The sequence below is a fragment of the Mobula hypostoma genome, chromosome 8 (assembly GCF_963921235.1).
Source record: "Mobula hypostoma chromosome 8, sMobHyp1.1, whole genome shotgun sequence".
Classification (NCBI taxonomy): Eukaryota; Metazoa; Chordata; class Chondrichthyes; order Myliobatiformes; family Myliobatidae; genus Mobula; species Mobula hypostoma.
In genome coordinates, this window is record NC_086104.1 from 68,388,132 (window position 1) to 68,413,167 (window position 25,036).

The 25,036-nt window shown below is 40.7% G+C and overlaps 1 protein-coding gene and 1 long non-coding RNA gene across 4 annotated transcripts in view; one reads left to right on the top strand and one right to left on the bottom strand.

Annotated features, from left to right (window-relative positions):
• commd1 (copper metabolism (Murr1) domain containing 1) overlaps positions 1-12,640 on the top strand; it is a 104,082-nt gene extending 91,442 nt beyond the window's left edge. For all 3 annotated transcript variants that reach the window (XM_063056060.1, XM_063056061.1, XM_063056064.1), the window contains one exon: positions 11,529-12,640. In XM_063056060.1, coding sequence (XP_062912130.1) covers positions 11,529-11,636 — 108 coding nt within the window. In that variant the 3' untranslated portion in view covers positions 11,637-12,640. The remainder of the gene's footprint in view (positions 1-11,528) is intronic.
• The window catches only part of LOC134350611 (uncharacterized), a 49,690-nt gene that overhangs the window by 6,929 nt on the left and 17,725 nt on the right, over positions 1-25,036 (bottom strand). The gene's annotated exons all lie outside the window — the stretch shown is intronic.

The following is a 25,036-nucleotide window of genomic DNA, read 5'->3' on the forward strand; positions in this document are numbered from 1 at the left end:
AGCCCTCTATTTTTCTAAGCTCCATGTACCTAACCAAAAGTCTCTTAAAAGACCCTATGGTATGTTATGAAATTTGTTTTAATGTGGGAGCAGTACATTGTAATACAGAATAAAAAAACCTATAAATTACAATAAGTAGCATATTTTTTAAAAAGTTAAATAAGTAGTGCAAAAATAGAAAAAAAAGTAAAGAGGTAATGTTGATGGGTTCATTGTCCATTTAGAAATCTGGCAGAGCGGTAAAGATATTCCCAAATTGTTGAGTTTGTGTCTTCAGGCTTTATCCTCCATCCTGATGAACGGATGATCCTTCCTTCCAGAAATAATCTATGTCAGAGAACTGTTTCACAACATGTCATTTCTCAATGATGGAAAATTAAGCTGTTGTTTCTCAGTTATTAATGAGCAGATGTAAAAGACCGGGGGGATCTTGATCCATGCCTGAATTGATCTACCAAACAAATTGACTATGCTCTTCATCCAACGGACACAATGACAGGGTACGTTTTTGTTCTATTTTGAAGAGGATTTGGCATGTGACATCTTTGTTAATTAGATATGCAGGAAAGCTGAAAGTTAGATGTTGCTCCCATCTGATATATCTTTGTGTATTTGTCAGACCGTGAGGAGAAAGACTTATATGCAATGACAGATGAAGGTGTGTATAGTTATCACTTTATATTGTGTATTTTAACTTGGATCCTTTTTATTATTAATTTTACTGGATGTGGCTATCACTATCAAGCCCTGCATTTGTTACTCACTCACCCCTAATTGTCCTTGCAAAGGTTGCATTGAACAGTTTGGTTAAGTAGAAAACTCCTGTATTTAGACCCAGGGTGATTGGGAACTGAAAATGTTGTCAGTCCCATACATAGTTTAATTATTTACAATACAGAGTTCTTACTGCCTTATGATATTAAAATGTGCACTATTTTGTCCTAAGGAGAATAAAATAATTATTGGAAGCCATACCCTATCCTTTCAAATTTGTTTGAACTTGGAAATTAAAGACTAGTCTTAATTGATAAATGTACTTAAATATGATGTTTAAGTTTAGTTTCTACAGTACTTTCAATAAATACTACAAAAAAAAATCAGACTTGTACCAAAGTAAAGCCAAATCCTTATTTAGATTAATCATTTCCAGCCTCTAAGCCAACATGGGTGATTTCTTTTCAAATTCCAAAATAAAACACATCAAGTCAGGAATTGCACATCTCACTTCACAAATCTGCAAACCTCTTCAGATAGATCATTCAAGGCAACTGTATCGGTTTTTTTTGTAACAACGAAGTGCTGGGAGTATTTTAATTAAATTAGGTGTTCAAGGAATACAAGCATGAGAATATGGAATAATGGGAAAGCAGTTTTGCCTGAAGTTGAAAAATGTCAGTGTTCATTCAAGAAGGTTGCCCAAAGCCCAGACCTAAACTGAGATACAGTATTCTAGTTTATATTAGGCCTCACTGTGGCTGTGGAGGAGGTTGCAGTCAGCCAACTGGAATGGGAATGGGCGAGATTGGAAATTAAAATGGTATGCAGTGAGAAGCTCATGATCACTCCTGTGAACTGAACATCGGTAGTCCATGGTGCAATTCACCCAATATGCATTTGGTTTCTTGATTCTAGAGGAGGCTATATTGTGAGTATTGAATGCCATATATTTGATGGAAGTGTAGATGAATCACTGCTTCACATTAAATGATTGCTTTGGGCCCTGGATGGTGGGAAGAGAAGGGGCGAACTGACGGGTATTACATCATAGGTTCCGTGGGAAGGCAAGTGGTGGGTGGGAACATAAGAGTGAACCAGGCCATGACAGAGTGGTTCTTGTGGAAATACAGAAGGGGAAAATGTGATAGGATGATGTGGGAGCTTATGGAAATTGCGAAGGATTTTGAGTTGAATGGAAAAGGTGATGGTGAAAAGAGAGTACCACATTGTTCTGTTCCGGGGAGAGGTGGAGACAACAAACAGAGGAAACAGGAAATGTGGTTGAGAGCTCTTGATGATGCTAGAAATCTGAAATAGAAAACGAAAGTATTGGCAGTGCTCAGCAGATCAGGTGTCATCTGCTAAAACAAAACAGTTAATGGTTCAGGCCAAAGCACTTTTTTTCCTGTAGTCCTTCAATGTATTAAAGAGATAAAGTATGAGAAATAAAAGCAAATGTGCTCTGTATAACAGTCACCCACTCTACATTTGCTATCTCTGTTGAAGATTTTACATTGAAGAAACCACGTGCAGATTTTTTTACATAGTTGAGTTCTCCATCTTATTAGCACAGTGACCTGCAATACCAAGGCACTTTAAGCAAAGCTATTTTGCTTGTTGTTTCATTGACAACAACAAAAATCAATAAAGCACCAAAAGAATCCTGCGTTTCTTTTAATTGAAGATTTTCATCACTCTTTGTATAACTTTCTGATAATGACACTTCTATAAAATACTTTATGAACTGCCTGTTGATGACATCTGATGTTGGATGGTATTTATTAATCACAAACTTATTATGCTAACTTTGTTTTGCAGTAACAGTACAAAGACATTTTTTTGAGTAAATTACAAAAATAATTCATCTATTTAAAAAAAATAACTAGGGAATATTGAAAAGTCTGGTGAAGAGGAAGCAACTTTTTATGAATTATAAATGTGGGTCTTCAGTACCACCTCGCGAGAAGAGGGCATGTCCAAGATGGAATGCTATCTCGTCACTTTTCAAATTACGCAATTTTTAACAAGAGGCTTTTTCACACAAGTAGGCAAGTACTTAGGATAGATAAAAGGACTTTAATATACACAAATCATGCAACTTTTCCCTCTGTACTATTCTGTTAGCAGTGGAGGTTGCAGAAGAGGTTTTACTTGAAGGACCTCATATTCAGTATTTAGCATGAAGAGGCCATTCATCTTAACAGTTGTGGTTCTGTTATGTAAGCGCTTCTGCCTGACCCATTTAGCCTAGTTTCTCATTTTTATTCATCTATTTCTGTTACTATCCCCACTGATAGTTTCCTGTTCCCAGTTCTTCCAGCCTTCCAAAAATGCATCATTGTAGAAATTGGGAGTCATGTTTTAGTTAAAGTTACTTTTAACCTTACAAAGCAGGGCATTATTTTGCTTTCCTCCTGTCACTGGATAGGCTTGCCTGGTATAACACTTCAATACTTTGTGCCACAAAGCGGTATGAGTTGTACTATATATTGATACTATGGGCATGAGCTAACAAAGCTAAACTATTCAAAACCTTTCAATTTACAGGCTGTGGGCAGGCCATCATTTATTTATTGGTCATTATATAACTAATCCCTAAGATTAAACAACTGATTGGTGAGTGGGTTTCTTGTCATGTACATGTCAAATCTGTTTTAAGGTGGCAGATTTCCTTCCCTGAAGGACATCCCTGAACTTTCTGGGTTTTTAACAGCTATAGTTTTGGAGTCATCTTTTTTCTCTTTTTTTTCTTTCAGTTTTAATAACTTGAATTTTTATTCCTCAGCTGCCATGGTGAGACTCATGTCTCCAGATCAGATTACTAGCCCAATGAATGCTAAACCAGTATTTAATTAGAAATGCTCCCTAAATTATTGCATGAGCGAGGGTTGTCCAACCAACATTACTGTAATGCTGACTGAAGAAATGACAACATTAAAATTACTTCAGTGGTTCTCTGATTTTTGCTTTGGATTCTGGATAAAAATAAGGTAGTTTTGCCCTTCCCAGTGACTAAATATGTTTTAGTGTCTTTCCTCTTGGAATCAATTGTGCATAATATCACCGTGTACAGACTAAATTTATGTTCATAGGCCTAATCTCAGTTCAATCATACACTCTGTATCAGCCTGTTGAGGCCTGGATAAATTTGAGGCAAGTCACTGTACTAAAATGTTTTTTAATGTGAGTGTCATTGGCCATTGCTTTTTGCCCATTCCTTCTTGCCATTACCTTTCATTTCATTTAGGAACATCATGTAGGCCACCTGGTCCTTTTGAGCCTGCTACACCATACAATAAGATTGTGGCTGATTTGTTATTATCCCATTTCACATTTGCATCTACTCCAGTAATGTTTAATCTACTTGCACAGCAGGAATCTAACAACCTCTGGATTAAAGACTGTGTGTTCTCTGGCTTCTGAGGAAACAAGTTCCTAAAACCAACATTGAACCAACAAGACAGCATTGCTGTCTTAGAATCTGTAAACCCTTATTTTTAACAGTGACCCACACAGATCTAAATTCAGCCACACAAAAGTATGTCCCGACGAAGGATCTCGGCCCAAAACGTCGACTGTGCTTCTTCCTATGGATGCTGTCTGGCCTGCTGCATTCCACCAGCATTTTGTGTGTGTTGCTTGAATTTCCAACATCTGCAGATTTCCTCATGTTTGCGTTTTTAAATCTTCTCCTCAGTCATCCAGTTTAAAAAAAACTCTCAGGAGTTTTTATGTTTCAATCTAACCCCCCTCACTCTTTAAACTCCTATAAACCTCGCTTGTCCATCCTAGGGGGAAAGCTCACCCATTCTGAGAATCTTTTTAATAAACCTTCTCTAAACTGCTTCCAATATATTATCATCTCCCATTAAATAGCACAGCGCTCCAGATGACGTTCCCTGTAACTAATTAATGTGATGTGCTGCTTGAAAACCGTGCATAAAGACACTTGGATCTCTGTTCCTTAGCGCTTTGCAATCTCTCACCATTTTGATGTTAATTTTCCTTTTTCTGGTCAATTGGAAAATGTCATATTGCACTATTACACTTAATTTGCTTGATTGTGACTATTCACTTAACCTTTCAATTTCCATTTGTAGCCTTCTTGTGTGCTCTTCAAAACTTAGTGTTTGTCTATATTTGCTTCAACTGCAGACCGAGCGGTAGTAACTTCTGTCTATTTATCTGTCTCTTCTGCTAATAATAAGTTGAGGCCTGAACACTTTTTTCTGGCACTCATCTAATCTTGCCAACCAGAAAAAGGCCCATTAATGCCTCCTCTGTTTTCTGTTGGTTAGCCGATCTTGCATCCACACCAGAATTACGCCATGATTTTATTTTCATCAAAAGCCTCTGATGTTCCCTTCAAAAACCTTCTGGAAATATTAGTCAACACACATTGTATGTGTTGCTTGAAATTCCAGCATCTGCAGATTTCCTTGTATTTGCGTGGAAATATTAGTGTCATTCATCCACAGCACAAATTAATAAAATATGATTTCCCTTTTACAAATCACAAACAAGTGAAAATCTGCAGATGCTGGAGGAACTCAGCAGGCCAGGCGGCATCTATTGGGGTGGGGGGGAGTATGGTGGATGTTTTGGGCCGAAACCCTTTGGCAGGACTGGAGAAAAAAAACTGAGGAGTAGATTTAAAAGGTCGGGGGAGGGGAAAGAGAAACAAGGAGAAACCTGGAGAGGGAGGGATGAAGTAGAGAGCTGGGATATGGATTGGTGAAAGAGACAGGAGGCTGTGGAAGAAGTAAAAAGGGGAGAGGAGCACCAGAGGGTGGTGATGGGTGGGCAAGTAGATGAGGTGAGAGACGGAAAAGGGGAAGGAACTTTTCTTGCCTCGATGATGCCTGGTCTGCTGAGTTCCTCCAGCATTACAAAACAGTTTTGATTTTTTTTTCTAAAAACCCTTCTGTTACATTTTTATCAATGGCTTCCAGTATTTTCCTTATAGATGTTAAACTAAAAGGCCCTTCGTTTCATATTATTTTGTCTCCCTCACTTTTTGAGTGAAGAAGCTGCAATTGTTTTCTTTGCCAGTATAATGAAACCTTTTGAGAACCAAGAGAATTCTGGAAAAAAGAAGAAAAAGCAACTTACAATCTATCTCGCTAGCCAGTTTAAGGTCTCTGAGAAAATGTTGATGAGCCACTTGTTTGAACGGTTACACAAAGTGCTGGAGGAATTGTATGCTTGGTTGAATAGTTGCAGTCCTATGTCCTGGATTATAAATCCAGTCTTTTTGGTAATGCCCCGCTCATTTAAGGTACAGAATTTCTGTTATACTCTTGACTTCTAATTTTTGGAAAACATGCGCTAATTACTGCTTTCACTATACTCAGCCTCTTGTCAGCTCTTGAATTGAAAGTAAGGGCTGTTGTAGTGCACTTTGTCATTCTGACTGGCACATGCATTTTTCTCCTTTCAAGCAAAAATGAGTGAAGGTTGGTGATACATAAAATGCTATCATACTGATACAGTGAGTGGGTGCTTGTTAGAAATGTTAAGGTTCTTTGTATATTCCTTTATTCTATTTTGGAAAAACAGTCTGCCCTGTACTGAGTACCCATCCACTGTGCTAATCAATGTCCATTGTGTTCTGACTGTGTCAACAAAATGCTGTAATATTTGCCATCATCTTCACATGCCTGGATTGCCAGTGCTCAGGTATTCAAATACTTCAAGTCAGTGCTTGCTGATCTTAAAATTTTATTTGTCCAATTTTGTTTCTTGTAAAAAGCATCTATTCCTTTTGTTCTCCTCATTTAATTGTATGTTCACTTGTAGATCTTTTCAAGATCTTGTCAAACTTGTAATTCTTGTGTAGTTTTGCTCATTTTCTCAGTTTGTGTTACAAGGACGATATTTTATTTTATCCTTATTTAATGGAAATCTGCCTTCGTACGTACGCTGGGCATGGTTTGTATTGTTGAATTCCACATGTTTATAGTCATCTGTAAAAGCTCAGTTTGAATGAAATGTCCACCGCAGTGTAATGGCCTTGTGTACTCTCAAGCTTTGTATTATCATTTACCCTATTGATTTGTTTATTTTTAAAGTGCAGCACATGCATTTTCTGAATCTATTTGCGTTGTAATAATTCCATGGACCCACCATCAGTGCTATCAGGCCCAAAAATTGGAGATAAACTTTGTCTCAGGTGTTTATTGGAACAACAGCTGCTTTGCTGCTTGTGCAGTATAAAATTATTTAAGTTTGGCTCTTTCAAGTTGTTTAAAGCTGACAAAAACAGTTAACAATTGCTGGTTTCACTCATTCATTCAAGATTTATTCATATTCCTGAGTCTGTTCTACCTATAAGCAAAATAAATGTAATGCCCCACCTCCCCCTTGTACCCCATCCGTTATTTATTTAATTATATACACACATTCTTTTTCTCTCTCTCCTTTTTCTCCCTCTGTCCCTCTCCCTATACCCCTTGCCCATCCTCTGGGCTTCCCCCCCCTCCCCCTTTCTTTTCCCGCAGGCCTCCTGTCCCATGATCCTCTCATATCCCTTTTGTCAATCACCTGTCCAGCTCTTGGCTCCATCCCTCCCCCTCCTGTCTTCTCCTATGATTTCGGATCTCCCCCTCCCACTTTCAAATCTCTTACTATTTCTTCTTTCAGTTAGTCCTGACGAAGGGTCTCGGCCCGAAACGTCGACTGTACCTCTTCCTCGAGATGCTGCCTGGCCTGCTGCGTTCGCCAGCAACTTTTATGTGTGTTGTGTGAAAATTTGATGTTTATTGAAAAATGTAACTAACAAAAAAATTGATTGCCATTACAGTCTGTTTATACATGTCTCCATAGTCAGAAAATACACAATCACTTGATGTGTAATCGTACCTTTGCAGTACTATAAGGCTAATCAACATCAATATTTATTCAACCAACACACATCAAAGTTGCTGGTGAACGCAGCAGGCCAGGCAGCATCTATAGGAAGAGGCGCAGTCGATGTTTCAGGCCGAGACCCTTCGTCAGGACTAACTGAAGGAAGAGTGAGTAAGGGATTTGAAAGCTGGAGGGGGAGGGGGAGATGCAAAATGATAGGAGAAGACAGGAGGGGGAGGGATGGAGCCGAGAGCTGGACAGGTGATAGGCAGAAGGGGATACGAGAGGATCATGGGACAGGAGGTCCGGGAAGAAAGATGGGGGGGGGGGTGACCCAGAGGATGGGCAAGAGGTATATTCAGAGGGACAGAGGGAGAAAAAGGAGAGTGAGAGAAAGAATGTGTGCATAAAAAAGAGTAACAGATGGGGTACGAGGGGGAGGTGGGGCCTAGCGGAAGTTAGAGAAGTCAATGTTCATGCCATCAGGTTGGAGGCTACCCATACGGAATATAAGGAGTTGTTCCTCCAACCTGAGTGTGGCTTCATCTTTACAGTAGAGGAGGCCGTGGATAGACATGTCAGAATGGGAATGGGATGTGGAATTAAAATGTGTGGCCACTGGGAGATCCTGCTTTCTCTGGCGGACAGAGCGTAGATGTTCAGCAAAGCGGTCTCCCAGTCTGCGTCGGGTCTCACCAATATATAGAAGGCCACATTGGGAGCACCGGACGCAGTATATCACCCCAGTCGACTCACAGGTGAAGTGATGCCTCACCTGGAAGGACTGTTTGGGGCCCTGAATGGTGGTAAGGGAGGAAGTGTAAGGGCATGTGTAGCACTTGTTCCGCTTACACGGATAAGTGCCAGGAGGGAGATCAGTGGGGAGGGATGGGGGGGATGAATGGACAAGGGAGTTGTGTAGGGAGCGATCCCTGCAGAATGCAGAGAGGGGGGGGAGGGAAAGATATGCTTAGTGGTGGGATCCCGTTGGAGGTGGCGGAAGTTACGGAGAATAATATGTTGGACCCGGAGGCTGGTGGGGTGGTAGGTGAGGACCAGGGGAACCCTATTCCTAGTGGGGTGGTGGGAGGATGGAGTGAGAGCAGATGTACGTGAAATGGGGGAGATGCGTTTAAGAGCAGAGTTGATAGTGGAGGAAGGGAAGCCCCTTTCTTTAAAAAATGAAGACATCTCCCTCGTCCTAGAATGAAAAGCCTCATCCTGAGAGCAGATGCGGCGGAGATGGAGGAATTGCGAGAAGGGGATGGCGTTTTTGCAAGAGACAGGGTGAGAAGAGGAATAGTCCAGATAGCTGATATTTATTTATCATTTTCAGCTGCCTAGTTACAATGGTACAGAATTGGGATGCCTGACACTTGGTGTCTGGTTTTGATCTTTTCAAGTGACAGTCTGTTACCTTATTTAATAGAGAATTGTTTCACGGATAACAATAGAAGCATTTGGTTGCCAATTTCAAAAGCAACCCTCAAGTGGCCGCCTGCAGTAAAATTTGCAGCTTGTGCTTTGAAAAGATAATGGTGTCTGACTGCTGTGGGGAGGTTGACCATCAATGGGTCTTTTTCAAGACTGGTTCTCATTGGAATATAATACTATTTCTGGGAACTTCCATAAGGCAGATATTTGTAGCCTGGGGAGAGCCTGTAGAAGGAAAGAAAGACCATTCTTTTTCTTCAGGGGAAAATGAGAACTTTTGCAACTTTTCTTCTGCTGGTAGTCATTGTGACAATGAAACCAGATTGTTATAAAAGCCGATTCAGTTGACTGATATCCTTTGGGGGAAATAATCTGCCACCTTTGCCTGATCCAGCCTGATGCAACCATAAATACAAGAGATTCTGCAGAAGCTGGAAATCCAGAATAACACACACAGTGTTGGAGGAACTCAGCAGGCCAGGCAGCATCAATGAAAAGGAATAAAGAGTCAAGATTTCAGGCTGAGATGTTGCAACTATGTTGTTTACACTTTGGTGTCATCCGAAAGGCCTAGCAAGCTATTGATTAGTGCATTGACTAGTGCACCAAGACGCAATCAAGTTAAAACTGTAATAGGCCATCCCCATTGATAAAGGCACAGAATTTGCAGACAGCAAAAGCGCTAACAGCCCAGTTAAAACAACCCACCCAGCCAACACACTTTTCGTCCCTCTTCCCTCCGGGAGAAGGCTCAGGAGCTTGAAGACTCGTACAGCCAGATTTGGGAACAGCTTCTTTCCAACTGTGATAAGACTGCTGAACGGATCCTGACTCGGAACTGGGCCGTACCCTCCAAATATCCGGACCTGCATCTTGGTTTTTTTGCACTACCTTACTTTCCATTTTTATATTTTCTATTTATGATTTATAATTTAAAATTTTAATATTTACTATCGATTTGTAATCCAGGGAGTGGGAAGTGCAGAATCAAATATCGCTATGATGATTGTACGCTCTAGTATCAATTGTTTGGCGACAATAAAGTAAAGTAAATTTGCTCTCAGGATGAGGCTTTTCATTCCAGAACGAAGGGGATGTCTTTCTTTTTTAAAGAAAGGGACTTCCCTTCCTCCACCATCAACTCTGCTCACAAACACATCTCTCCCATTTCACGCACATCTGCTCTCACCCCATCCTCCCGCCACCCCACTAGGAATAGGGTTCCCCTTGTCCTCAGCCAGTACCCCACCAGCCTCCGGGTCCAACATATAATTCTCCGTAACTTCCGCCACCTCCAATAGGATCTCACTACCAAGCACATCTTTCCCTCTCCCCCCTTCTGCTTTCCGCGGGGATCGCTCCCTACGCGACTCCCTTGTCCATTCATCCCCCCCCATCCCTTCCCACCGATCTCCCTCCCGGCAGTTACCCTTGTAAGCCGAACAAGTGCTACACATGCCCTTACACTTCCTCCCTTACCACCATTCAGGGCCCCAGACAGTCCTTCCAGGTGAGGCGACACTTCACCTGTGAGTTGGCTGGGGTGATATACTGCGTCCGGTGCTCCCGGTGTGGCCTTCTATAGGTGAGACTGGACGCAGACTGGGAGACCGTTTCACTGAACACCTACGCTCTGTCCACCAGAGAGAGCAGGATCTCCCAGTGGCCACACATTTTAATTCCACATCCCATTCCCATTCTGACATGTCTATCCACGGCCTCCTCTACTGTCAAGATGAAGCCACACTCAGGTTGGAGAAGCAACACCTTATATTCCATCTGGGTAGCCTCCAACCTGATGGCATGAACATTGATTTCTCTAACTTCCGTTAATGCCCCACCTTCCCTTCTTACCCCATCCCTTATTTTTATTCCCCCCTTTTTTCTTTTCTCTCTCTCTCTCTCTGTCTCTCCCTACCTCCCCTCCCCCCCTCACAATCACTCCTTGCCCGTTCTCCATCTTACTCTGGGCTCCCCTCCCCCTTTCTTTCTCCCTTGGCCTCCCGTCCCATGATCCTCCCCCTTCTCCAGCTCTGTATCCCTTTTGCGAAGCAACTTTCCAGCTCTTAGCTCCATCCCTCCCCCTCCTGTCTTCTATCATTTTGGATCTCCCCCTCCCCCTCCCAAATCTCTTACTATCTCTTGTTTCAGTTAGTCCTGACGAAGGGTTTCGGCCCGAAACTTGGACTGTACTTCTTCCTAGAGATGCTGCCTGGCCTGCTGTGTTCACCAGCATGTTGTGTGTATTGCTTGAATTTCCAGCATCTGCAGATTTTCTCGTGTTTGCATTTCAAGACTTATCCCAGTGATAGTAAACCTGATTCTGACTTTGCTTCTGGTTGGTTAACTGATGAATGGGGTAAAACAGTGATTGATGCATGGGCCCTGGGCACAATGATTAGCAACCTGTACCAATAGTTTGCTGAGGCATAATGTTTCAAGATTTGTTGAAGACCTGAAACAAAATGTAGAGTTGACATGTCATTATCTTTGAATTTGAAGAATTCTGGTTTTTTTTTCTGTCTTAGGAATCAGAATTTCTCTGCTTGGAGTTAAATGAGAACAAAGTGAATCAACTGCTGAAAAAATTAACTGAAATTGAAGAGAGCATCACTGCCCTGAGCTGCACCAACTGATGCTGCTGGAGATTATGAAACAGAACAGATGGCGGTGTCAATAAGCAACTGGAACACTAACTGTCCCATTGATTTGTGTAATTTTCTGCATTCCCTGCTTTGATTGTAGAGTGAAAATTTGAGTTTACTTTACAAGCCTTTGATCAACAGCCACTTTCAAAACTAACAATGCCTCTAATTAACTCCTCACCATCTGTTTCTTTTTCAATAGCTAAACTGGGTTCAGGAAATGGTTTTCAATTTGATACTTCTTTCCAACACTTCTCAAAGCTCATAGAATTGATTTTTTTATTTAGAATCCGAATTTGCACTTTGATCTTGAAACTGAATTTTCTTTTCTTTAGTTCTTGGAAATAATCTAAAATTATCGTTAGTTATCCTCAACATTTTTTGTCAACTTGTTGATAAGAATTGAATATTCTCATTCGGAACATTTCCAAGTGTTTGATGACAATTATATGGGCATGGAAGAGACTGAATTAGTGCATCATGGACCATGTAAATATCAGTTGGCTTTGCATCAAGCCCAAGTTGTAGCCTACCCAAGGATGATTGTTGTTGAACCAAGTCCCAAAAGTAATTGCTCTCTCTTGCATCTCATGTCAAAAATGTGCAAGACTTGTGAAATCATCACATGGAGATTACAAAGAGCACTTGATACTGCTGGAAGAAAAGCAATATGCATCATGTATTAGAGACATAATGAAAAAATTGTCATGTAATGTCATGCAAATTTGTCATGTAATGTATAATTCTCATGGTTTTCCTTTAATAGCCTGTATTCATATTATTCAATTATTCTGCCACTCATGAATAAATACATAACAAAGTTAATCATTGTATTCCTTATCATGTCCACTGAAGTAACTTTCATAATTAAAGTAGTAATCTATAATGCTTTGATGTTAAACATTGTCTTATTATGCTATATTATTAAGTATATTTGGAGATTGCATTTTGAGTCACGAATTGAACGAAAATAAAACTTTACAGTTTCTTTTTGACCTGATTGTATATAACCATCAGTTCTTTGGAATTCTCTTTGCAATCAAGATCCTTCAGAAAGCAATAAACAATAATTAACACATATAAGGCTTTAGTAAATATCTATAAATGCTTGATATAAATAAGATAATTTTGGAAACCTATTCTGAAATTTGCATTTTTGGCAGTTCACTTAATTGAGTAAAGAGTATTATTTCAAGTAAGTGTTTTGTAGATGTGTTATGATTTGTTTCTTTTAGAGTCTAGAAGTTGACAATTTGTGTTTTTTAAAAAAAATAGATTTTGGAGCTTTGCTCAAATATAAGCAAGTCTATTTTTTGTAGATGAAGTTTTAAATGAAATCACCTGAAAATTGCCTTTTAAATCCAGATGAACTAGTGGTTAAAATCCATACCTCATCTGTCTACTGTTACATTCTAAGCCAGTAATGACTTCAAGATAAATAAGTATAATGCAAATATTTGACGAAGGCTTATAGATTGCTATGCTTTGACAGATTTTATTCTACCACAGCCCATTATTCATCAGCTGAATTAAAAATAGAGAACTGTCAATTGCACAAGGTTATTACTTTAAAAAAAGCTATTGTGAACCACTACTGTAATGAATCTGTATAAAGTTCAATAGACAAAGCAGAGAAATTACCTGTTTGTAGTCAACCTTTGCCATTGGTTTTAGTGGGGGGGGGGGTAGGCAGGACTCTTTTTTTTTCCAGAATTACACTTTTCAGAGGTAGTGTTTGATTTGAAACCTTTAAGATGCTGGGGCATTGTGGCCTGCTGGAATTTGCAAAAATAAATGTGTACTGTATTAGATAACATCACAACTTTTACTGAAATTGATGTGCTTGCTGTGTCATAGAGGGAGTTTGTTTTGTTATGTATTTTATAGCAGTTGTCAATGCAGTAAACTTAAAATTATGAAATGTATTATTTGTGAATTCAGTGAGATCATGAATTGTTGCACTTTTTGCTTCAGGACGATCTCTGATTTGCTTCCTATTTCTTGGGTGTGTTCTGAGAAATGTGGTGTCCCACTTGATTCAGTGTTCTCTCACCTCGTTGTTCAATTTTTAAGATGAGGGTTTTTCTTTGCCACATTTTGAAATTAATTTTGGCACAGGAAGATAAAACACAAGGATTGAAAAATAAAACCCTGCTTCCTGTGGTATTCCTCCTCAATAACCAGTCTCTTTGAAATACAAATCTCCTTTCATTCAGCAGATCCAGAATTTTGCTTTTATTTCAGATGTTTGTTTGACTGCCTTATCGATGTCCCATGAAAGTCACATGTGAGCCTTCCCTGAACGCCTGTTCCCAAAACTATTAAATATAAAATTGCAGCCTCTCCATGACAGTTCTTTGTGATGTCGAAATAACCTCTCATGCCAACTTGCATTTCAAATTGCCTTCCAGTTAAAAAATATCCCAAGACACTTCACAGCATTATTATCAAATAAAATATAATGGTAATTTTTTAAGGAGAAATAGGGGCAGGTGCTCAGTTTTCAGTTTTAAGGACTAAATCTGTGTTTACTCCAACTATACCCTGTTTGTCACATGACAACAATCTATTTAGGCTTAAATTCCAAATTTTTAATTGCAATTTGCTAATCTATGATCATTGGGTTTAACCAAGCATCCCTTAATTTTTTGTCTGATGATGGTTCATTAAAGGGCTTTAATACTGTATGTTATAATCTAGCATTCTGATTGAGGAATATTTCTTAAATTCCAACACAGAAGCCATTTGACAGTGGTTGGAGTTACCACTGGAGCCTCAAAATGTATATGTGTGTTGAAGTACAGCTGAAGAGGGTAATGGATTGACAAGAGTTTAAAATGATCAGATTGGCGTAATGCAAATTAGCAAAAAATATTTATCAATCATGCAAATAGGGAAAGAACTGAACAAAAATAGTTTATTTATCATGTACACAAGCAAAAAGAATATCTAGTGCATTCCTGGCATATATGATGAATAAATCCTTCTCGGACTTCAAGTATTGATTTACCTGACGTTTGGATGACAAACTCTGTCATCTTCTTCAGGGATGATGCTTGGGCATGTCTCATCTGGTGGTATTTATACCCCTGTATTCTGTCCTTCCTGATGGGTTAGTCCTCATCCAGTCAGGTTTCCACTCCCACCTTGTTTACAATCGAATTCCAGATCTTTCTTAGAGTGAGACCTTTGTCTTTGTTAGAATTATTTTCCTCTAGTTTTATTTCAATGGCTTCCTTCACTAGGCGATCCCAAAAGCCATTGGCATAGTACAGTGGTTTTGTGCCACTGAAATCAATCCTATGGCCATTGCAAATACAGAGTTCTGCTACCACTGATTTCTCCAGGTAACCCAAACAGATACACCTCCTGTGCTCTTTGATGCGGATTTCCACCCACCATGTGTCCTGTCTGGCCAATATACACCGCTCCACTCACAGGGAATCCTATAATTGATACCTGTACCTGGCTTGAAGCCCAAGAAGAGCCTCTTCATCATGTAAGCAAGCAGTCACACAATGTAAGAATAGCTGGACAAAAAAAGAAATATAATAGAATTTACAAAATACTACATGAAAACTGACAAGCAACTAATCTGTGCAAATAAAAAGTAATACTGAGAACATGACTTCTGGCGAGACTTGAAAGTGAGCCTGTAGATTGTAGCCAAGGACGCACAAAACACTGGAGGAACTCAGCAGGCCAGGCAGCATTCGTAGAAAAGAGTATTGTTGATGTTTTGGGCCAAGACTATTCATTAGGACTTGGGAAAAAAGTGAGGATTCAGAGTTAGAAAGTGAGGGGCGGAGAGGAAGAACCACAAGGTGAATGGTGCTAGAGAAGGGGAAATAAAGCATGCCACACAGAAGGCTGTTTACCAAGTTAAGAGCCCATGGCATTATAGGAATGTTACTGGCGTGGTTAGAGCATTGGCTGATTGGTAGGAGACAGCGAGTGGGTCCTTTTCTGGTTAGCTGCCAGTGACTAGTGGTGATAAAAAGCACTGGTGAGGCCTCACCTTGAGTATTATGCGCAGTTTTGGGCTCCTCATCTAAGAAAAGATGTGCTGGCATTGGAGAGAGTTCAGAGGAGGTTTACAAGGATGATTCCAGGAATGAAAGGGTTATCATATGAGGAACATTTGATGGCTCTGGGTCTGCACTTGCTGGAATTTAGAAGGATTGGGGGGGGGGGGGATCTCATTGAAACTTCAAATGTTGAAAACCCTAGACAGAGCGGATGTGGAAAGGATGTTTCCCATGGTGGGGGAGTCTTGGACAAGAGGGCACAGCCTCAGTAAAGAGGGGCGTCCATTTAAAACAAATGCTGGGAAATTTATTTAGCCAGAAGGTGGTGAATTTGTGGAATTTATTACCACAGGCAGCTGTGGAGGGCAGGTCATTGGATGTACTTAAGGCAGAGCTTGATCAGTTCTTGATTGTACGTGGCATCAAAGGTTACGGGGAGAAGGCTGAGGAGAGGAAATAATGATTGGCCACGATGGAATGGTAGAGCAGACTCGATGGGCCAAATAGCCTAATTCTGCTTCTATGTCTTATGGAATCTGACAGGAGAGGACAGAAGACCATGGAAGAAAGAGAAAGGGAGAGGACCACCAAAGTGAGGGAGGTGATAGACTGGTAAGGAGGTATAACAAGAGGAAAATGGGAAGGGTGGGGCATTACCAGAAGTTTGAGAAATCAATGTTTATGCCGTCATTCGGAGGCTACCCAGTCAGAATATAAGATGTTGCTTCTCCTACCTGAGTGTGGCCTTGGGGCGACAGTAGAGGGGGCCATGGACTGACACATTGGAATGTGAATGGGAAGTTGAATTAAAATGGGTGGCCACTGGGAGATTCAGCTTTTTCCAGCGGATGGAGCATAGGTGCTTGGCAAAGTGGTCTCCCAAACTGTGTTAAGTCTCAGTGATATACAGGAAGCCACACTGGGAGCACCAGACACAGTAGATGACTCCAACAGACTCATGGGTGAAGTGTCGTCTCACCTGGAAGAACTGTTTGGTGCCCTGAATGGTAGTGAGGGAGGAGATATAGCACTTGTTCTGCTTGTAAGGATAAGTGCGAGGAGGGAGACCAGTGCGGGGAGGGATGAATGGACAAGGGAGTCACTTAGGGAGCAATCCCCGCAGAAAGTGGGGGGGGGGGATGGTGGAGGAGATGTGCTTGGTGATGGGATGGGATCCCGTTGGAGATGGTGAAGGTTACAGAGAATTATGTGCTGAATGCAGAGGCTGCTGGGGTGGTAGGTGAGGGTAAGAGGAACCCTATCCCTTCTGGTGGGAGGATGGAGTAGGGCAGACGTCCACAAAATGGAAGAGATGCAGTTGATGGTGGAGGAAGGGAAGCCCCTTTCCTTGAAGAAGGACGTCTCCTTAGTTCTGGAATGAAAAGCCTCAGCCTGAGAGCAGATGCATCAGAGATGGAGGAATTGAGGGAGAAGGGGATGGCATTTTTACGAGTAACAGGGTGGGACGAGGTATGGTCCAGGAAGCTGTGAGAGTCCATGGGTTTATAATAGACATCAATGGAAAAGCTGTCCCCAGAGATAGAGACAGAGAGGATCGAGAAAGGGGAGGGAGGTGTCAGAAATGAACAGGTAAATTTGAGGGCAGGGTGGAAGTTGGAGGCAAGGTTGAGCTCCACAGGGGTGCAGGAAGCAGCACCAGTGCAGTTGTTGATGTAGTGTAGGAAAAGTTGGGGAGTGATACCAGTGTAGGCTTGGAATATAAATGTCCCACATAGCCAACAAACAGGCACACATAGCTGGGATCCATGCGAGTGGCCGAAAAACAGGCAACCCAGTTCAGTGTAGTGCTAATTAAAGTTATTCACATAGGTTCAAATGCCTGATGGCAATAATTGTTTCTAAACCTGGTGGTGTGAGACCTAAGGCTTTTGTTCCTCCTGCCCAGAAGATGAAAAGATATAGGAGCAGAAGTAGGCCATTCGGCCCATCAAGTCTGCTCCGCCATTTAATCATGGGCTGATCCGATTCTTCCAGTCATCCCCCCTCCTCTGCCTTCTCCCCATATCTTTTGATGCCCTGGCTAACAAGCAACTATTTGTTTCTGCCTTAAATGCACCCAATGCCTTGGCCTCCACAGCCGCACGTGGCAACAAATTCCACACATTTACCACCCTCTGGCTAAAGTAAATTCTCTGCATCTCAGTTCTAAATGGACATCCTTCAATCCTGAAGTCATGCCCTCTTGTCCTATACCCCTACCATGGGAAATAACTGCCATATCTAATCTGTTCAGGCCTTTTAACATTTGGCATGTTTCTGTGAGGTCCCCCCCTCATTCTCCTGAACTCCAGGGAATACAGCCCAAGAGCTGCTAGACATTCCTCATACTGTAACCCTTTCATTCCTGGAATCATTCTCATGAATCTTCTCTGAACCCTCTCCAACGTCAGTATATTATTTCTAGAATAAGGACCCCAAACCTGCCCACAATACTCCAAGTGTGGTCTCACAAGTGCCTTATAGAACGTCAACATCACAGCCCCGCTCTTATATTCTATACCTCTAGAAATGAATGCCAACATTGCATTCGCCACCTTCCCACCGACTCAACCTGGAGGTTAACCTTTAGGGTATCTTGCACAAGGATTCCTAAGTCACTTTGCATCTCTGCATTTTGAATTCTCTCCCTATCTAAATAATAGTCTGCCCGTTTATTTCTTCCACCAAAGTGCATAACCGTACACTTTCCAACATTGTATTTCATTTGCCACTTCTTTGCCCATTCCTCTAAACTATCTAAGTCTCTCTGCAGGCTCTCTATTTCCTCAACACTACCCGTTCCTCCACCTATCTTTGTATTATTGGCAAATTTAGCAACAAATCCATTAATCCCATAGTCCAAATCATTGACATATATTGTAAAAAGCAGCGGTCCCAACACCAACCCCTGTGGAACTCCACTGGTAACCGGCAACCAACCAGAATAGGATCCGTTTATTCTCACCTTGTTTTCTGCTGATCAGCCAATGCCCCACTCATGCTAGTAACTTCCCTGTAATTCCTTGGGCTCTTATATTTGTTAAGCAGCCTCATTTGCAGCACCTTGACAAAGGCCTTCTGAAAATACAAGTACACTGCATCTACTACATCTCCTTTGTCTACCCTGCTTGTAATTTCCTCAATAAATTTCAGTAGGTTAGTCAGGCAGGACTTTCCTTTTAGGAAACTATGCTGGCTTTGGCCTATCTTGTCACCAAGTACTCTGTAATCTCATCACTAATAATCGATTCCAACAACTTCCCAACCACTGATGTAAGGCTAACAGATCTATAGTTGCCTTTCTGCTGCCTCCCACCCTTCTCAAATAGCGGAGTAACATGTACAATTTTCCAGTTATCTGGTAAAATGCCAGAATCTATCGATTCTTGAAAGATCATTGTTAATGCCTCCACAGTCTCTCCAGCTACTTCCTTCAGAACCCGAGGGTGCATTCCATCAGGTCCAGGACATTTATCCACCCTCAGACCATTAAGCTTCCTGAGCACCTTCTCAGTTGTAATTTTCACTGCACATACTTCACTTCCCTGATACTCTTGAATGCCGGTATACTGCAGATATCTTCCACTGTGAAGACTGATGCAAAATACACATTCAGTTCCTCTGCCATCTCTGTCTCTCATTACAATATCTCCAGTATCATTTTCTATTGGTCCTATATCTACTCTCAACTCTCTTTTACCCCTTATATATTTTAAAAAGCTTTTAGTATTTTCTTTGATATTAGGCAACAGCTTCCTTTCATAATTCATCTTTTCCTTCCTAATGACCTTCTTAGTTCCCTTCTGCAAGTTTTTAAAAGCTTCCCAATCTTCTATCATCCCACTAGTTCTGGGTTCCTTGTATGCCCTCTCTTTTGCTTTTACTTTGGCTCTGACTTCACTTGTCAGCCATGGTCGAGTCCTTCTTCCATTGGAAAATTTGGACCCGAGGCAGTAGCGAGAGGAGATGGTTGGGTTCGTTGATGATGGATGCTGGCGGTGGACTGGGATGTGCCCTCCATTTTCTATAGCTTTCTCCATTCTTGTGCATCGTTGTTTCCATACGAGGTTGTGATGCAACCAGTCAGGATACTCTCTATTGTGCATCTATAGAAGATTGTCAAAATCTTTGGTGACATGCTGATTATACACGAACCTCTTGGAAAGTAGATGAGCTGTCAGGCCTTTGTAATGTCATTTATGTGCTTGTGCTAGGACAGATCCTCTGATATATTAATGCCAAGGGACGTAAAGCTTCTCTGTTCCCTCACTAAGGACTGGCTCATGAACCCATGGCTTCTTCCTCCTGTAGTCAATAATCAGTTCTTTGGTTTTGCCGACGTTGAATGAGAGGTTGTTGTTGTGGCACCATTCGACCAGATTTTCAGTCTCCCTCTTGTATGTCAATTTGTCATCATCCTTGATTCAGGCAACAGTGGTGTTGTCAGCAAGTTTAACTACAGTGTTAGAGCTGAATGTAGCTACACAATCACAGGTATAAAGTGAATCGAGCAAGGGGCTAAGCACACAGCCCTGTGGTGCACCTATGGTGATGGGAATGTGGAGGGACATGTTGTTCCCAATCCATATTGGCTGCAGTGTGCCAATAAAGAAGTTGAGGATCCAGTTGCACAGGGAAGTACTGAGTCCCAGATCTTGAAGTTTAGCAATGATAGTGTTGAATGCAAAACCGTTGTAAATGAAGAACATCCTGATCTTCATTGCCCAGGTGTTTCACCAGCTGAGTGAAGAGCCAAGTGTATGGCATTTCTTGTTAACCTGTTGTGACGAATTGGCAAATTGGAACAGATCCAGGTCACTTCTCAGGCAGACATTTATGACCAACCTCCCAAAGGCCAAGTTCAAGATTTGTCCAAGTTAAAGACAGTGAGTAAGCATCTTGAATGGATTTAATAGATAAATCACTCTGCCAGCTTTGTCCTCTTCGACATATAAACACAACAGAAAGGTACTTAGAATGCCATATCCTTTTTGACACTGAGAAAATTGTTCTCATATTCCAGCAATGGATAACAAGCAAAACATCTGTACTTTGGACACCAGTGATCCTTCGGATATTTTGGGGAAGACTTTAGGATGCAGCAGGAACACTGCAACTCAGAACCATGTTGGCAGCAGTCATCATATGCATGATGACATTCAGGCCTTGGGAGGTTGCGGTTTGAAATGCAATTGTTCTTAGATATCCAAAGTGAAAAAGGAACAATGTCAAGAATGTGTTCATATTGTTTTGTAACCCACCACCAATGCCAAACTGAAGTCACCAGATATGGTTCCAAAACAGCATCTAATTATCTAAATTTCTCTGTCTTTTGCAGTTATTGTTTTGACCCGAGAATATTATGTAGAAATATATTTATTTTTGAGTGCCGTATCTGTCCAACTAAATTATTGAACCAATAGTCATGGACCCAGGCAATTGATCTGGAATTCCTAGTCTAAATAATCATTTTCGGCTAGGAATGTAAATCTAAACATTGAAATAAAACATTGAGTAAAAGCTCTGGTATCACTACTTGTGATCACAAAACTGCCAGCTGCTTTAAAAATCTGCTTCATTCATGTGCTTCATGGAACGTTAACAACCATATTTACCCAGTTAGACCTTCTGTGAACCAAGGCACACAGCATTGTGATTAATTCTCAGCTGACCTCTGAAATGATAAAGAAAGCCAGTAAGTATACTCAGGTTGGACAATAAAAGTGGTCGACCAATTATTACACATATCCCACAAATAAATATTTTGAGAAAAATATCTAATAGTACAATTCCTGGTGCAGGACTTTAGGGTTTCCTAATTCTCTTGTTTTGTTTGTAATAAAAATTAGATCAAGGTTATACTTTGGAATTAAAACTGATTTCTTATTCTAAATCGAAGTTGAGATGCTGCTCATCTTCTTGCTTTTTAATGTTGAAGTTTTATTGAAAAGCATGTACATCTCTTGGTATTTTGAGTCGGTACTTAAATAATTTTCAACAGATTTACAAGGAGTATGCAATATAGAAACACACCATTTCTTCCAACTAATCCATATCAGTTGTAATGCTCCACTGAAGATACTCCCCTCCTTCCTTATCTGAATCCCATCATTCAGCAACTGAATGCTCCAACAAAGTTCTAGATGCACTGTTCAGTGTATCCTGACTGGTTGCCTCATGCACTGGTACACCAATTCAAAAGTACAGGCACAAAAGAAGCTGCAGGATGCACATCCCTCCCCACTATTGGTGGTACCTACAGGAGCCAATGGCCCAAGAAGGGCAACATCTTATCATCAAAGATCCCCACCATCTGGGCCATACATTTTCTCACTGCTACCATTAGGCAGGAGCTACAGAAGCCTGAAGTCCCACACCATCAGATTCAAGAACAGCTACTTCATTCATTTGATTCTTGAACAAACCAGCACAGCGCTTATCACTGCAGTTCACGAACACTGTGACAACTTCTAACACTTGGCACCAGAATGACCATTTTTCGTGCTTATCATGTTCTTTCTTGTAAACATTGTATCTAATTTATTTTTATTTGAAGTTTTTATTCTTGTGAGTGCTGCTTATATGATGCTATGTGTCTGTGATGCTGTAGCAAGTAAGTTTTTCACTGCACCTGTATTTGGGGATATGGCAATAAACTGGACTTTAACTTGGACTTCTCTCTCATATTTTTAAGTTCACCTCACTTCAATGCAGCTTTTCTAAACCATTCAGAATCACTTTTAGTGATTGAAAGTTTAATATTTAGTATGTGAGGATTTTTTTCTGAATTTCTTCTGATTGCTTTGAATCTTTTTTTATATCCTCTGATTTTGTCCTTTCCTATGATATGATTGGAAACACTGTCTCTCTCATGACTTTTCACAAATTTTAAAGGTCTCTTCAAGATCACTTTTCAGCTCTCTCATTTCCAAAGAAAAGTAACTCAGCTGTTCATCATACCCAATATAATCCTTATTCTTATTATCTAATTTTATCAAAAACTTCTACAAATGTATCTGACTGGCTGCATCACCATCTGGTATGAGGTGGGGGCTACTGCACAAGATCGAAATAAGTTGCAGAAACTTGTAAAATTAGTCAGCTCTATCATGAATACCAGCGTCCATAGTATCCAAGACTTAGGAAAGCAACATCCATCTTTAAGGATCCCCACCACCCAGGGCATGCCCTCTTCTCACTGTTACCATCAGGTAGGAGGTACAGAAACCTGAAGGCACACACTCAGTGATTCAGGAACAGCTTCTTCCCCTCTGCCATCCGATTCCTAAATGGACATTGAACCCAAAAACACTACCTTACTTTTTTCTTTCTGTAATTTTGTACTACTTATTTTACCTTAACTATTCAATAGACATACAACATATATACACTTACTGTAATTCAGTTGTTTATTTCTCTGTATTTATTTATAATGTATTTCATTGTACTGCCACCATAAAGTTAACAAATTTCAAAACATATGCCAGTGATGTTAGATCTGATTCTGATTTTAATAATAATTTCTTATAAACCAGCACACTTTAGACTTTGAACTGGCAGGTTTGCTGGACAATCCGTGATCTATTAATAGATCAATTTTAAATTCATTTTGAGTTAGAAGTTATACATTATGAAAGTACATTTTTGAGTGAACCAGGTTAAGAGGAAAAGGAGAACAAAAGATGCGATCTCATGGAGTAAAAAACAGAATATGAAAACTGAGGCCCAGGTGCATAGAAAAGGGATCAGAATCGGGTTTATTATCACTAAGGTATGCTTTGGAACTTTTTGTTTTGCAGCAGCAGTACCGTGCAAGCCATAATTTAAAAATTGCTATAAGTCACAAGAAGAAATGGGCCTGAATGCACACCCGTACTAAACTAGTATTGGTGTGTGGATCCAAGCATTCACAGTTTGTTAAACCTGGAGATGAGTGGCAATTTGAAAGTTTGAATGGTGGATGGGCATCAACTGGTTTACCACGAAAACTCCACTTACAGAACGCACTGATAGACTTGACCAGTTCACCAGTTGTTAAAGGCTTCTGAACAGTACTTAAATGGCTCCAAAAGGTATTTGAAAACAGATTTAAATAATTATACAAGGAAAAACTACATTCAGAAGTAATAAATATAATGTAAAAACAATAAAATCATGAATAAATTAAAACACTTAAAAAATAATTCATTTACCTGGAGTCACAGAGCCATAAAACACTAAAGCGCAGAAAAAGGACCTTCAGCCAATCTAGTTAGTGCTGAACTATTAACTGCCACATCCCACCAATCAGCACCTGAGCTATAGACCTCCATAACTTACCCATTTATGCACCTACCCAACTTTCTCTTAAATGTCAAAATCGAACCCACATCCACCACTTCCACTGGCAGCTCCTTCCACACTTCCATCGCCTTCTGAGTGAAGAAGTTCTCCTTAAATATTTCACATTTCAACCTTAACCCTTAACTCGTGGGGGTTCTAGTGTTACCCAACCTCAATGGAAAAAGCCTGCCTGCATATACCCAATACTTACTTACTTTACTTTATTGTTGCCAAACAATTGATACTAGACCGTACAATCATCACAGCGATACTTGATTCTGCACTTCGTGCTCCCTGGAGTACAAATCGATAGTAAATAGTAAAAATTTAAATTATAAATCATAAATAGAAAACAGAAAAGGGAAAGTAAGGTTGTGCAAAAAACCGAGAGGCAGGTCCGGATATTTGGAGGGTACGGCCCAGATCCCGGTCAGGATCCGTTCAGCAGTCTTATCACAGTTGGAAAGAAGCTGTTCCCAAATCTGGCTGTACGAGTCTTCAAGCTCCTGAACCTTCTCCCGGAGGGAAGAGGGACGAAAAGTGTGTTGGCTGGGTGGGTCGTGTCCTTGATTATCCTGGCAGCACTGCTCCGACAGCGTGCGGTGTAAAGTGAGTCCAAGGATGGAAGATTAGTTTGTGTGATGCGCTGGGCTGTGTTCACGATCTTCTGCAGCTTCTTCCGGTCTTGGAGAGGACAACTTCCATACCAGGTTGTGATGCACCCTAGAAGAATGCTTTCTACGGTGCATCTATAAAAATTAGTGAGGGTTTTATATACCTCTCATAATCTTGTTTACCTCCCCGCATTCTTCTGCACTCCAGAAAATGAAGTCCTAATCTGTTCAACTTTTCCGTATAACTCAGGTCCTCAAGTCCTGGCAACATCCTTGAAGATTTTCTCTGCAATCTTTTAATCTTATTGACATCTTTCCTGCAGGTTGGTGACCAGAACTGCACACATGACTCCAAATTAGGCCTCATCAATGTCTTACTTGTTATTACGTTCTTCAATAGGATCATCATTCCCATACAATGAAGGTG